This window comes from Condylura cristata, unplaced genomic scaffold (genome assembly GCF_000260355.1).
Source record: "Condylura cristata isolate star-nosed mole 26May11 unplaced genomic scaffold, ConCri1.0 scaffold00008, whole genome shotgun sequence".
In the NCBI taxonomy this organism is placed as follows: Eukaryota; Metazoa; Chordata; class Mammalia; order Eulipotyphla; family Talpidae; genus Condylura; species Condylura cristata.
The window spans coordinates 61,666,055-61,681,843 of NW_004567109.1; the positions used below are offsets into that span (position 1 = coordinate 61,666,055).

General features: G+C 48.4%; 1 protein-coding gene across 2 annotated transcripts in view; it reads left to right on the forward strand.

Annotated features, from left to right (window-relative positions):
* The window catches only part of HRH2 (histamine receptor H2), a 42,885-nt gene extending 29,205 nt beyond the window's left edge, over nt 1-13,680 (forward strand). The window contains exon 3 of one of the 2 annotated variants that reach the window (XM_012722722.1): nt 11,419-13,680. In XM_012722722.1, coding sequence (XP_012578176.1) covers nt 11,419-11,611 — 193 coding nt within the window. In that variant the 3' untranslated portion in view covers nt 11,612-13,680. The remainder of the gene's footprint in view (nt 1-11,418) is intronic. The other variant, XM_012722723.1, reaches the window with a different exon arrangement.
* The last annotated feature ends 2,109 nt before the right edge of the window (nt 13,681-15,789 follow it).

Genomic DNA, 15,789 nt, shown 5'->3' on the forward strand with positions numbered 1-15,789 from the left:
CTCTGCCTTTGGGGCCAGTACTAGATCATTTTTACCCATAAAAAAGGGGTGCACACTAGAAGAACAGACTGGGAAAACACTCTCCAGAGATCCAGTCCCAGGGCATATGGTTTAGCAAGCAGAGAACGTGTGCATTTCAGCCCTATGCCCTGTTTGGGGGACCAAGCACACCCCAGGACCCCTTGGGAGGGAGAGGGGCTTGGCAAACCTTTCCTTCAAAGAAACAGAGGGTCAAAGTTTGCTTCCTGTGTGTTCTCTGATAAAAAATACTCAACCAAGCCCTTCCCGTGACCTTGGGCAATTCTGGAGATGGCTGGGGGTGGCCAGTCCTTAACACTGTATTTATTTAAAGTTTATTTAGAGTCTGAGTGTTTATATAATGTTTTCAGTGTCTGTATATCTTTAATTATGGAGACTGAAATTTGAATTCATATGGTCTCCAATCACGAATTATTATTTTATTCCTTTCTGTTTTTCAACCATTTCAGTAAAAATAGGCGGTGGGCTGGATGGGGCTGCAGGCTCTCGTTTGCCAACCTCTGGGATGGGGGAAAGAAACGGGCACCAACTCCAGCCCTTGTACTGCTGACTGCAGGGTTTGGGGCAAGTGGCTCACCCTCTCTGCATCTCAACTTATTTACATGTGAAATGAGGGTAAAAATGCCTCCCTGTGAGGACTGTGCTAAGGGTTAGGACCAATTTATGCAAAATGCCTGGCTCAAAGTAGATGCTTCGTGAGTGGCAGGTTTTCCTTTCTTTTTCCCTCCCGTGGTCTCTCTGCAAATGAGCAGCTGAGATATTTCAGGCAGGTTTGCAGGCCCGATGCTTAGCTGTGCCACTGAATGGCTCAAGCCGGACTCAGACCCTGCCCCATGTCTGCTGTCCTTCGTTGGAAGATGGGGGTCTTGGAGCAGTCTCAGGGGACCATTCCAAGACTAATTTTATATAAATATCTAACAAGGGAGAGAAATTATGCCAAACCTCCAACTGTGTTTGTGTCAAGAATCTTCTGGCAAGGGCGGTGAGAACATGTTTTTCATACTAATGAATCTCTCTGAATCTGTGGAGGCAAATTCAGTAAAATGTGTCCTTGTCACGACCTGAGCAGTGAGTGCAGGGCCAGGGGCAGTTGGGGGCACATTCGGGATACCCAGAGAATCGGGCCTGCCAGATGGGACCTGGTTTCTCACCGCCTCTGCCACTGACTGGCGATGTGGCCTTAAGAAAATCATGCCCTTCTCTGAGCCCTAATTTCCCCATCTATCAAGGAGAGTTAAGACTTGTGGTTGTTGTCACTGCCCCTGGAGAATGACAAGGCTCTCTGCTTTGGGGTGACACTGGTACAGATGAAGCCCACAGGAGCTGTTTATGGCAGTGTCGGGACCGATGTGCCTGTGACCCACTAGGCGTGTCAGGATGCCACAGTCTCTGAGTCTGTCCTAATACATGGGGACCATTCTCCCCAGCCCCAGAGATGGGAAGGAGGAAGCGGGAGTGGGGGAGGTGTGGAGAGTGGGGAGGGGAGGGTTTGTCTCAACTGCCTGCAAGTGGTAGGTGACTCTGTGAAGCCACAGAGGGTCTGCTTCTCCATACCCAGTGGGCCAGAAGGTTCCGGCAAAGTGGGAGGGCACCAGAGGCCCGTGAAGAAGCTCATACCTTCCCAGCCCAGGGCTGAACACCCAAGACAGACATCCAGGTTGGCACAGGACAGTCCTAGAGGACCCCATGCTTCCCCTTTCCACACTGACTAGGGAGGGAGGCCCGGGATATTTAGTGCAACATTAAAATTGAAAGTCAAAGAGAAGCCCCACCCCATTGCCACCTTCCGCTATCCCTGAAGTCAGCTCTGCCCAGCCTTCCTGTCTTTGGTGAGCTAGTATGGTCTTAACACCACAGCAACAAGAGGTCTTAACACCATGGCAACTCTTGCGCCCTTGGCTTCAGTGGTCAGATTTCCTCAGCACGAGGTCTTCCTTGTTCATTCAGAGGGTGAGGGGTAGGGGCACAGGTGGTGTGTGTGGAAAGGGGGATTCTGCCTGGTTACTGTGGGAAACAGCCTGAGAAATCATGGAAAAGTTGAGGCCCCCGACAGGATGTAGGAGTGTTCTAAGCTGAAAGCTGAGGACTGGGGTGGGGGGAGAAAGGGGCACCCTAGCCGCGGGTCACATGTGTCAATGCTGGGGTGTCTGCAGCTGTAGTGGCCATTGAAAGCCGGTGCCTCCAGCTCTCTGCAGCCCATTGCCCTGGGGCTTGCTGTTTGGCAGGATGAGGGAGGGCCGGGGAACTTGAGCAGTAATTTTGTTCCTTTGAATTTTTGATACCCATCTGAGGAGTGTCACAAGTCACAACAGTACCTCCCTCTCCAGCTTGGGGACAGGATCAAGGGCATCAAACTGTGTGCCTGGGTAGAAGTTTTGGGCACAGCACCCACACGTAAGGGTCTTTGTTTCTTTCTGCTCAAGGAGTCAGTAGGCCATTTTGCACATGGTGTTAAAACATACATTTTCCAGCCCAGGGAAGCTCAGTTGCTCTAGTTTAGTCTGTAGTTGGTGACTCCAGAAGTTGAATGCAGTCAGTACAAGATCCTCATCACTCCCTAACACCCTCTTTCCTCCAGAGTAAATTAGGCTCCTGCAGCCATCTGACCCTTGGGCATCCCCTGGATTTGTACTGTGGATCTAAGCATCACTGCCACCTCTGAGGCTTGCCATCTGTCCTGCACTTGAGCCTGTTGGGCTTCTCCATCCACGGCTCCTGAGACAAGCCCAGGCCCCTGGAGACACAGTTGGCCTGCTCCTGGGCACCCCCAACTGCCCAAGACCAGCCACTTCCTCGCACAGGTCTCGCACAGCTTCTGCTGCAGACTCCAGCATAGTTGGCACTCCCCAAGAGGTAGGCCCCGAGGCCCAGCTACATGCCGGGGGTCACTATTGGTCCAGGGGGCTTTTAGGAGCTTCCTGTATGCCCATGGCAGCAGAGGAAGTAGGGTGCATGGGCTGCATGAAGCCTCCTCACTGCTATTTCTTCTTGCAGCAGGACCTCTTTTTTGGCCTGGCTTCCAGTCCCTAAACTTTCAGAACCCCACATTCATCCGCCAGTGGCCGCTGCCTCACTCACCTCCAACCAGTGTTTTGACTCCAAGGGGAGGGGTGGGGGCAGAGCCACTTTATCCCTAATTCTCAGGCTCCTGCTCCCATCCCCACATGGTTCCTCCTCTTCTTTGGATGGCCAGGAACTATCCTCATGGGGGTCTTGAAAATCAGGTTCTTTGCCTCTCTCACTACTGTTCTGCTTGGGACTTAAGAAATCATCTCTGCCCTCACCTCAGCTGCTACCTAAGTGGTGGGGGGGCAGTGCTGGTGATGAGAACAAACAAGGGTAAGAGGCCATAGCAACTTCTCAACATCCAAAATAGTATCCCCTCCTGCCCCACCTGAAAGTTACCACACCTGACACATTGGCCCACATTCAACAATCATTTGGATTTTTTTTGGTTTTTGTTTTGTTATTATAAGCAACACTGAGATGATCATCCAAAGAACATTGTGCTTCTTTGCAATTCTTTCCCTAAAATCTGCGTGTCCAGAATCAGACTTTCTGGTCAAAGGAGAGGGATATTTTAGGCCTTTTGTGACAATTGGCCTGACTGTTTTCTAGACAGGCTGTGCTGGCTTCCCTGCTGTGGCCACATCTGAAGGTGCCATTTCTCCAAACCCACACAGGGAGAGTCCTGCAGGTGTGTGAGGAGAGCACTGGGGTAGAGGGTGTGGACAGCGAGGAAATATTGGCATGAAAGGTCTCCTCCCAAGGGCCGGGGAAGTTGGGGAAGGTTCCAAGGAGGCAGCATCCAAGAGACTGACTGTCCTAGGTGCAGGCCATGAGCCCCTCTGCCCTACAGAAAGAGACGAGCGTGGTGACGCACGGAGCAGGGCCCAGGGTGCAGCACCCAATGGGCCTGGACGCCTCAGGACGCCGGAGCCTCAGAGCTCAGGGCAATGCTCAGCCTCGAGTGCTCCTTCCAGTACTGGAAGGGGAATGGGGCAACAGTGGAGTCTCCAGCTTGGAAGTTGGGTCCTGTTGGCCTTGCTGAAGACGCTACCATTTATTTTCTTTGCGTCCCTGGGCGAGTGACTGGAGCTCCTTGGGCCCAGACTCCTTCGTCGTAGCGCTGAGAACATAGTAAGCACACTTCCTGCATCACACAGGGGTTGCAGGAGCTCCGTGGTCAGTGCCCCTCCACGGGCACTCACTTCATTGTTTTACTCTGCAATCCCAGTTGAGCAGCAGGAAGGGGGTGACATGGGGCCAAGGGGCAGGGGCTCCCCACACCTTCTGTGCTCCTTTAAACAAGCACAACATACTGTAACGTGCCCAGTACCCCTTGCTGGCTGTGTGATCTTGAACAAGTTTCCTGAGCTTTCTGTTGGGAGAATGATGATGCTAGTACCTAGCCTGTGGGTGGCTGTGTGGATGGACTGACTCCCAGGCCTGGCTGCAGGAGAAGTTCAGTGCAGTGCTGTCATCTGGCCACTGTCGGTCATCAGAGCACAGGCTTTGGACCTAGCAGACGGGCATGGGGCCCTTTTGCTTCATGTCATTTACAACCATGGGGAGTCAGACCCGCATCTGTAAAGATGTGAGTGGTGACCCACCTGGCACAGCCATGCACACAGTAGGGGCTCCCTGTTGACTCACAGTAGGACTATTGGCCGAGGCTATCAAAAAAGACAGCTATGAAAACTGCTCAGGCCTGCCCTCCAGCCTGGCTTCCCCAGGGTGGGTGCCTGGTCTCCATAGGAAGGTACATTCCTTCCCAGACCCCTTCCCATGTACACACTGCTGTGGGCAGGTACAGCTTCACTCACACATGTGGTTGTAAGTCCTGGGAGAAGAGTCCGTCCCGGCCACAAGCTGAGACCAGCTCATTCCTCAGCCAATTCCTGGCACTGCCCCTGAACCCTGGCGGCCCTCCTGCACCTGCGGGCCTCAGACTGCCTGGTGCTGGCTACCAAATCCCTTTCTGCTTCCTTCTCCCACTGCATCCGCAGGGCTCCTTCTAAGCCAGCTGAACGTGACCACTCCCTGTTCTCAGTGCTATGCCCGCTGTCTAAAGTGCCTTCCCCTCCGCCCCAGCACGGTGTTCAATTTCTCCTCCTTGCCTCAGGCCCAGCTCCCAGGCCTCCCGCTCCATGGAGCCTTCCTGATTACCAAGGTCAGAATTGGTGTCTCTGCTGTACAGTCCAATCCTTGCACACACACTCAACTTGGGTGTGTTCACCCCATGCACATCAGCACTTCATTCACACATCCACCACACCCCTGAGTTACTTGAGGTCAGTGACCCTACCCTGACCGTCTCCACATGTGTCATTTTAGCTCTGAGTCCTCTTCCTGTCCTCAGGAAGGGACATGCCGCAGTGAGAAGGGAATGTACTCAGGAGTCAGTCTTGCTGGTTCAAATATAAACTCTGCTATTCAGTGACCTTAGGGTATGACTTACCCAGCCACAGCCTCAGTTTCCTGGTCTGCGAAATGAGGATACTTGCCCTTGACTTGGAGTTGGGAGAGCCAACTAGAAAAAGGATGCAAAATACCCTGCTCCGGGCCTAACATGACAGCTTAGTTAATGGAGTCATGTATTCATTCACCTGCACAATTCACCCGTGCCCACAATGTGCCAGGCTACACAGAACTGCTGAGTCATGCCAACCCCTCCCTAATTGTGCTTCCGGTCTCTTCTGGGCCTCAATCCACCAGGGCTAGAGACGTGTGGCCTGAGGGCCCCTAATCAAAATCCCTTTTATGAACTTAAAGCCCCTTGACCGTCACCACCTATTTCCCTTGTTATAGAGAAAAAATTAAAAAGAGATGAATCTTTTATGACTGCTACCTATTGATCTCCATGAAGTCCCAGCAAGTCCTGGAATGCCATTTTTGGATAAATTTTATGTTATTTAGCATGTGATGATAGGGTGTGTGCAGAGCTCTCGTAGATAGTCTCTGACCATCTCACTCCCATTGACTTGCTGGTGACCTTGCTACTAAGGCCAACAAGAGCTGCACTTCACAGTTTGAACCCCACCCAGAAACTTGGGAACAGGGTAGGAGATAAAAGACCCAAGGCCTGCCTCTCCTCTGAGGGGTATATAAGTAGGCTGACGCTTAGCAGAAGTGAGTGCCTCAGCAGAGAAGCAGAAGGAGCCGGGAGATAGTCAGTAATCCTCAGAGCCAGCTTCCCAGAATAGGTGATACTTGAACAGAATCTTGAAGCAAAAATAGAAGCTGAACAGAAAAAAAAAAGGAAAGAAAGAAAAGGCATTTCAAGCCATGTAAACAACAAAGGCACAGATCAAAGAAAGTGGCAGGTACCTGAATAGTTCTGTGTGATAATTTGTGCTAGAAGGAGCAGGGACTATGGGAAGGGGACTGGCATTCCAATCCTTTGGACAGTCCTGTGAGGTTGCTGTTATATTAACTGATTTCACAGATGAGAAAACAGGGGGTGGTGCAGGGGAGGGAGGGTGCCCTGAGCGAGACTTCACACACAGAGCAGCACTGAAGCAGGGTCCTGACCCCTGGTGGCCGAACATATTATAACAGTCACGATGTGAAAAGGTGAGCTTCAGATTCCAACATTTATTTAGGGATATTATTAATTAGGACACAGTTAACTGCCAGTAGCAGTTAGAAGAAGCTTAGATTGGCAGAAGCAGGGAATTGGCTCATAGGATAGAAGAGACCAAGAGGCACTTCAAGCATGACTGGATCCAAATGCACAAATGTCATCAGGAATTTGTTTTTCTCCAGCTTTCAACTCAATTTCACACTATGTTGACTCCCACTTCCAGCTAGAGTCTCCCTTTGGTGCCACTGGCAGCTCCCAGCTTACATCTTACCATCTCAGCAGCTCCAATGGAAAAGAGTTCCCTTTCCTACTGATCCAACAAGAAGTTTCACACTTGTGTTTCAATGGCTGGATTGGTCCATGCGTCTCTCCCTGAGCCAGCTGTCACGTGCCAGACCTGCAGTAGGCCAAGGATTAGAGGTCAACCCCCACCCGTATGAACACAGTGTGGAGATGGTTAGCCCCCAAAGGAGATTCAGGGTGCTATTACCAAGAGAACAGGGCTGGATGGGAGGATGGCAAATATGAACGCGACAAGTATGGTATTTGTACTGTCCTAGAATCCAGTTTCAGTGTCTGAGCTGAGGGAATACATGGGTCTTGGGGCCCTGAGAGCGTATGTAAATATTAAACCCACTAGTATCACTAGATGTGAATAATGCAATAAAGTCTACACTGCTTGGAGATCCAGCTGAATGTCCCATTTCAACTTACATTTGCATGAATAGCAATTGCTGAGTAAATGAGGCATCGGGCCACTAGGGTTTTTATTAAGTTAAATGTGCCTGTTAAATTGTTTTATAGAAGGTAGAAATTTCATATGTCAAGGGGGAAGGCAAATGAGGGGAAAAAGTCAGTCTAATGTAAAAGAAGAAAGGGTGGGACAGCTATAAAACACAAAATCACATTGAAAGAATTAGTCATAAGATGGACAGATTTGATTTTTAAAACCCAAACAAACAGTGTCTAACAAATGATAGGTTTAAGGAAATAAAAATGTTGAAAGTATAAGGAACAAAAAATAAGACATACTAGGCAAAGGCTAACTGAAACATTTGAGTAGTTCTATTAACAGCAGATAAAATGAAATTTAAGCAGTAAGTTTTACTAAAGGTAAAGAGAGCTACGTTTTGAAGAAAAAGTTTTGATTCACAGGAAAGATAATAATTTTAAATGTGTACATACCAGTAACCTAACTTCTAAAACGTAAAGTAAAATTGACAGAACTACCAAGAGAATTAATAATTAATACCCTAAATAAGACCCACAGCCTGGCGATCGTGCCCACAGCCCTGCCCGCTTCCTCCTGCCACCCTGGGCCCGGGGAGGTGGGGGGGTTGTCACTGCTATCCAGACACTGCACTGGGGATAAATTGAGATAACACTGCACAGGAACAGGTTTTTACCATAATCTGCCTGAAGTTGGGATAAAACTGAACAAACCAGGAGAGTTGGGTAATTTGGAAAGTGTGAAAGCAGAAGTGTGACTTCTGCTCTCTATCAGAAGTAACTGAAATTAATGAATTCTTGCAGAAAATCGAGGACATGTCAAGAAATCTTCTGAGGATTGATTGATCAAGATGACACTGAGTCATCCTTTCAGAACTAGGTGAACTAATGAGTGAAGACGCTTGAGAAATACATAAACTCTACTGAGAAGTGAAAATGGAACTCTTTAAATAAACTAGTATGAAACAACTTAATCAAGCATAGTTGTCTTAAGCTAGCAGATAGAAGGGTTTAAATAGCAATGCTTAGCAATATTTCCAGTGGAAAAGAAACTGTTGCCAATAATGCTACTGAAAGAAACACTCCCTAACTTGTCATGATTACAGGTGGACATAATAGCATCTTTTACACAATACCCTACTAGTTTTAGGCTAGGCTACAGTTAAAATGAGAATTCCTTCAATCATCTGGTAAGAACTCGTTACAAAATTATGTAATTCAAGGATACCATTGTGATCTTAAGTCTTATATAATATTGTAACTTGCTTGCATTCATTCCTGGGTCAAAAAGCTTAATGGCCTTTCCACTGGAAATGAATGACAGTGGAAACAAGTTTTTGTTAGTTATATAGTATCAGACAAACAATCGTGCTCTATACTGCCTTAGTTGGCACTATTTTTAAACACTCAAATAATTGTCTTGCAGGAAAGTAAGCAGTTTAATAATAAAACATTCAACTTCATTTAAAAGATCCTACAATAGATGTTGTAGATACTAAGAAAACTAATAAGAACGTTATGAACAATTTTATGCTTAAAACAAGGAAAACCTCAGATGCAGTGAACAAATTCCTAGTAAGACAGAACCAAAACTGACTTGGGGAGAAACAGAAAACCTGAATGCTCGTATAATCACGAAAAATAAATACAGCCATTGAAATACTAGTAGGACTTGGGTTTTGCAATGAAATGCTAGCATTCAAGGGAAAGATCTTTCCAGTCCAGTGCAAACTCTCAGAGAAGACAGCTAGCAAGTGAACTCACAGCAGAGATGGCTCAAAAATAAATATGAGAAGGGAAATGTTAATAAAAGGAAACAACTCGGATGTCCATCCCCAGGTGAATACATAAGCGAATTAGTATATTCACATAATGAAACACTTTGCAGTGGTGAAAATGAACTACAGGCACATGTATCAACACAGCTTGATCTCAAACTGTTAGACGCCAAAAGAAAAAGCTCAGAAGAAATAAAACCTGGTTCCATTTATATAAAAGGATAATGCTGGCAGAACACCAGGATACGACATATTATTTAGGGAAACATACGCACTTGCCAAAACAAGTCAGCTATTAGTAAGAACCTGCTTCTTTACACTGCTATCCGTTTTTAAATTATTTAGTATTTAAATCATGTGTATGTTGTTTTTATAAAGTCTCTTTGGATGTCTGATGAATCTCAATGAAAAATGTCTAATCACAGAATTGACATGTAACAAAGAATATGACTGAGTAGGGAAAGTTACTGAGATGATTTTGTTTTGTGGATCTGTGTTGAATGTTTTGCTACAAACGTCATATTTCTGTAATATTTTAAGTGATTTTTAAACCCTTTAGACTAGAGATAAAACTTCTCTCCAGTCATTTCACTGAAAATCACTTTTCAGAGCCAATCTCTGTCTGGAATGTTAATCCAAGGGTAGATACCTACCTGCCTGTTTGTTCAAATATGTACAGTGCTGGCAAGGAGAAGGCCCAAAGCCTCTTAACGTTACAAGGGGGTGACCTTCAAGTTTAGGTGGGGTGAGTGTTCTTGGGAAGAAAGTCAATAGCACAGGGAGACCTCAGGCCACGCAAGGCGTCAGCATTGGCTAAGCTGGGGCATACCAAGATGGAGACAAGCTTGGGCATTGACTGTGGCTGAGTCTTACTCCTCCCTCTCCCTATATGGAAGGTGGAAGCAGTGAGTTTCATTCCTGTGGTGTCCAAGTGACTTGAATGCATGATACTAGACCTCATGGGACAGAAAGGAGAAATGTGACAGCACCCAGGGCCGAGTGCCGGGAGGCTCCCACGAGGAAATCAAACAAGGACAGCTATCGGTCCAACTGGATTGGTAGCAAGAAACTAGCTTCCATGGCCAGAGATAGACCTGAAACCAGGTCCTGTTTTATGCTCAAGCTGCAGAGACACCAGTGGTCTCGAGAGACACCAGGCAGTGCCCAGCTTCCCCTGGATTTGAACCAAGTGACCAGGCACTCCCCAAAACCCTGTCGCTTGCAAATCCACCTCTGCATCCCACCGAGGGACCTGCATTATATGTGCTTAAATCTCGACATCAACCTGCTGTTTATATCATCCCAAACTGCAATATCTCTTGTGGAAAGGGAAAGTACTCTTGAACATAGATACAATCACATGAATCCATGTCATCCGTATTTGACCAGATACAACTGTTCTTCAAAGTTGGAGCCTGCCCTGCCTTCTCTTTTAAAGATACATCTGCAGATATTAGATGCTTTTTAAAAACACGGGAGTACCAGATTGAGCATGCTTTCACCTAATGAGGTTTGAGATAAAAAAAAAAAAAAGATGAAGGAATTCTTTCTCACTGAACATTACTAAGTGGTATGCCCAGAGCAAGGGGTGCCAACTTCCTTCTGAAAATGCATATCAAATATTTTGTTAAAAACTTTCCTGCCAAGTTTTTCGCTAGCTGAGCTTTAACGACCTAGCCTTGGATTGCATTGACTTGCTAGACATTAAATGAGGACCTACTAAGTGTCAGCCTCCATTGCAGGGCTTGGAGGGGGCAGGGTGAAGCGCCTTGTCTTCAGGAGAGAGGTGTGTTCACAGCTGGTTATAATGCAAGGCCAGGTAAATATTTGTATCTTTGTTTCCCAACCTCCGCCCAGCCAATGCAAGGCATGATTTAGATGCTGGGGAGTTGTTTCATTAAGATTCAGAAATCACACACATGCATTAAGCTCCTACTATGAGCCAGGCAACATATGGGATAATTTTAGACTGTTTTATTACACTCAACCCTTTCAAGAATTAGAAAGGTGGTTATTTTTATGTCTATTTGAGGTTCAGAGAGGTTAAGTCATTTGACCAAAGGCACACAGCAGATTGAAGCCTACTTGGGATTTGGAGGCAGTCTCCCAAATGTTTCCCCTTGCGGGTTGAGGGAAGAAGCCCTGTTACACATGGGAGTCTCCACTGTCCCACCCAACCCCAATCTTTCTCAGTCTGGCTGGCTTAGAAGACCAGAGGTAGGCCCTGGCCCCCGAGGCCTTCCCTAGAGGTCACCTCAGCCCTGACCTGTGCTTGTGTCTCCTCAGGAAGCCAGCATTGTCTTGCACCGTGTGCTCCAGCAACCTTCTGAGCTGCTACAAGAGCCTGTGGGGACTTAGGTTCCTCCACAGAGACATGGGAGCCCCCTCAGAGGAGCAGCCAGGGGAGCCACCGTGGGAGGAAGCGCTGAGGACACCACCCCAGGAAGTGGTGAGGACACTGCCCTCCGAGGCTGTCTAGACCCAGCCCTAGGACACTGAAGACATGCTCCCAGGCATCAAGATTTGACTCCTGGAGCCACTAAGGACGCAGCAGTCCCCAGTTACAGAGGCTGCACCCTAGCCTGAGTCCAGGGGCCTCCAGAGCACAGAGCAGATGTGGGATCCTCTGGTGGAGGGTGGAGCACCTGTTCTAGTTCAGTGCTCCCAGACAGATGCTCAGGGCTCCCCAGAGCCCGGGTCTGCTGAGTCCATGGTTCAAAGTTCGCGTTGGTGCTGGCCCTGAGTCAGGAGCAGAGACAGCAGAACATGCGAGGGTGTATGCACGCATGTGTATATGTGTGTGGGGGTGGGTGGGTATTGGTATCCTCTCGCCTCCTCGTTGGCTCTGCAGGATGAAGGAAGGGAAAAGAAAAGAGGGGAAGAGAATGGAAGGACGTTAGCCTTTGATAAACACCTGCTGTGGACCAGGTATCCCACCTGCATGAGCTTGCCTAATCCTTACCACAACCTTTGCGGTAAGGACCCCAGTCCCAACTTTACAGAAATGGATACTGAGGTTGGAAGAATACCCAAAACCATGCAGTTAGAAAGTGTGTCTGGCACAGAGAAGGCCCCAGAGAAATAGTTGTTGAAAGAATAAACAAGCGAATGAAGGAATGGTCGGATGGGAAGATGAGTGGAAAGCAGCTTCAAGCCCATGCTCTTGACAGGACACTACACTGCCTCCTCTCAGAGAGAGGTCCAGATATTTCCTTGAGCCAGACTACCCTCCTTTTGCCAGGAGTCTGGGGAGGGGAGCCCTTCACGCTGCAGTATCGCCCTCTCTGGTGCTTTTAGTCAACAAGGAGAGGTGTGAAGTAAACTTGCTAGAGAAAGTGCACTGGGTGTCAAGGAGGGAGAGACTGAGGCCTTTGCAAGGGACCCAACAGACCACAACTGAGCAGGGAGTCAACCCCACAGTGCCCTCTCCTGGAAGATGACCTTGGGCACAGGAACCCCTCTGAACAGCTCTTGACTATTCCATCCAAGGGGGTGCGCACCCCTTTTCAATTTTCAGAGTTATTGAAGACACCCAAGATGATGGGATAATAGCTGTCCCCCCTCCCCCAGGGAGATGAGGGTGTCCATGAACTTTCCTCGCTGACCACTGCCCTTTCTTGAACCCACTCCCCCTCTTGGGTCCTAGGACTCCCTCCTGGCTTCCCCTCCCAGCCCTCCCACACCTCTCCAGTCTCTCTATCACCTCAACAGCGACATTTGGGGACATCTCTCCACATAGCCACCAGATATGGCCATTCCCCCAGACTCACCCCGAGCCTTTTCTTCCAGCTATAGTTCCTCTTCTTCTGTGAACTCCCGATCCTAGATGGCTTCCTTCTTTTAATTTGATCATCTCACAGCTCACAGGCCATGCACAGAGCTGTTTTCATGACTCAAAATGCCCTCCCCACCCTTTTAGTCATGAAATCTCAGTTGAAATATCTCCTCCTTGGGAAGTCTTCCTCAACCCTCCCTCATAGGTCAGGACCCTAGTCCACACCTCCAGAATTGTCTTTGGAAGTCAATGCTATGGTCGTAATTAGTAATCATCTGTGTGAGTCCCTGACCTCTGCCTGTCTCCCCAACTCAGAAGAGCATGGGTCCTGCCTGTTTCTGTTGACCATTGTGTGCCCAGCCTTTAGGAGAGTACTTAGCACATAGTAGGCGTCCAAGTAGTTCATGCCAGTACAGCCGAAGGCACGATTGGCCCTGATGGTACCTGACACTCAGATTCTTGACTGACTTCCTCTGAAAGCCCCAAGACTTCCTTGATGGTCTTCTCAGGAGTAGGACGCAGGTGGGTCTCTAGGTCCTGCCCAGTAGCTGGAGGCACAGACTGGTCTGGCTCCAACCTCAGGTGCCCAGTGGGGACTGGCTACTGAAGGAGCCTCCTGCAAGCCTGTCCTGAGTTGCCCCTGCCCTTCTGGAGTCTGCTATTGCCTCTACTGGCTGCAGAAGTGGGGTGTGTGCTGTCTAGAGAAGGAACATCTGTGGTGTGTCCCCAAATCCGTGTTCCGTGTTACCATCGTGTTCCAATAAAGCTATCAAAACAGATGCTGCTTTGCGGTTTTATTTTTTCACTTCCTGGTGAGGAAATACTTCCCAAACTTCATAATGTGGTATCTTGATTTAGAAAAAGAGTTATGATAAAATGCTGGGGTTAAGGCCAACTTGCAAACTGCCTTAAAAAAGCAAAAAAAGTTCTCAGAAAATTAGGGTGGGCTGTTTGGAAGGCTCAGGCTTCATTGTGCCCACTTGGTGAGCCTGGTACCTGGCAGGTGACTGGCACATGTTTGTGGAATGAAATCTTTCTGCAGTTGTCAGATTCAGAGATGCCTTTGTTAAGTGGGAGAAAATGACATCTTTGAAATGGAAAATTTGTCAATCCAGGATACTCAAAATAGAGTAGATGGTGAGATGCAAGAAACAAGGTCAAGAAAAAAATCACTGGTTTTGTGCAAGGAAAGAACCCCAAAGTCACTGATGAGAGGGTTTAGAAAGTAAAGGGAAAATGCTGGCTAGAGTCAAGATCACCACTTGGTAACAGCATGTCAGAGGTGAGCATGTCCCCATCGGAGGGAGAGACTTACGAGGTTCTGGAATCCTGAATTTCTGGCCTCACAGCAGCACAGGTAAAGACACACCTTTTGAACCTCCAGACAAGACATCATGAGTCATCACAATCAAAGCTTACAGGAGCTGATCTGCCCAGAATGCTCTTTTCTGGAGAGGAAAGGCAAAGCATGTGAAGGTAGACTCGGGAAAGATGCAAGCAGAGGTGGTCATTCGGTCAATGATGTTGAGCAGTTCCGTGTAAATGGGGGGATGACAGGAGCGTGTCCTCTGTGAGTACCACAGCTGTGCTGAATACAGGGTTATTTTTAGGCAACCAGTGAAAGCAGGAAGCCTTAGAGTCACGATGTCCAAAATCCTGCTCCAACAGGTTTAAATTCCGGCAAGTGAAAGAGAAGCAAAACCCTGTCTAGGCAATGAGGAAAGGAGACCACGGAGGCTGAAAGAGTAGCTTCCACAGGGGCTGGTGATGGGACCTCAGGGGGGAGCAGCGTTAGGGTTTTGACCTAACTCCATGAGTAATGGGATGGCTTTGATAAGTCTTTATTAAGAGGGGGTCCATGAGACAAGATCTGTGTTGTGCAAAGATAATTCAGACTCCAGTCTGGAAAATGGATAGGAGTTGGGGTGGTGGGGAAGAGGTGACAGGCAGGCTGAACACAAGCATCCCACTGCAGGGGGTCACCTGTGAGGATCAACTGTCTCCTTCTATAGAGTTTACCTAAGACTCTCCTGCAGATCTCAGGGCTATGTACTGGGAACCCAAGGGAATTAAACCCTTCCGCCCGCCACAGAGATGGGCTTGCATCTCAGTATCACCAGGAAGTCAGGGCAGGAATGATGCACGCGCAGATACTGGGTGACCAAAACTGAGAGGAAAGAGCAGTGTGTGGACCGTGGGAGAACGTGGGTCACTCAGCCAGTTATCCTTTGCCACCCCACCCACCTGGTCCTTGGGTCTAGCTCTAGAGGAGAGTTTATGACCATCATGAGTCATTTGAGAAGACTTTCTAGGTCATTCAAGCAGGAAATGTTAGTCAAAGCAACACATCTCCCACCAGAACACCCAAAGCCTACCATAATTTCAAACATTCCAGTAAAAAAACTCAGGAGCCCTGACCACCAAGAGCCTGCAGCATGTCAGCGAGAATCCTGCTTCATCTAACCAGCAGCCCTACGAGGCTCAGCATTTATCACTGACAGGTCGTGGCAGATGGCAACACCGTGTTCCCAACCTCCCAGTTCAGGTCACATAGTACAACATATTTCTCACGTCCCAAGATGTCACCATGGGAGGCGGAGCACTGGTCTGGCTGGACCAAAGCTCTCTGTCCCTGGGGCACTGCCAAGGCCCTCTTGTGCCAGGTAGGACGCCCAAGAAAACAGGGTCCCAGAGGGGGTGCACCATCTGGGCTGTGTGGCTCCCAAATAAACCTCTCAGCACTCAGTTTACCCAGTGCCCCTGTGCACACCAACTGCCAGTCCCACTGTTTCATCAACTCCTTTCTTCCCATGAGCCCTACCAGGCGGAAGTTAGCATCCCAAGCACCAGGACCTAAAGAGGACATGACACACCAGAGCTCT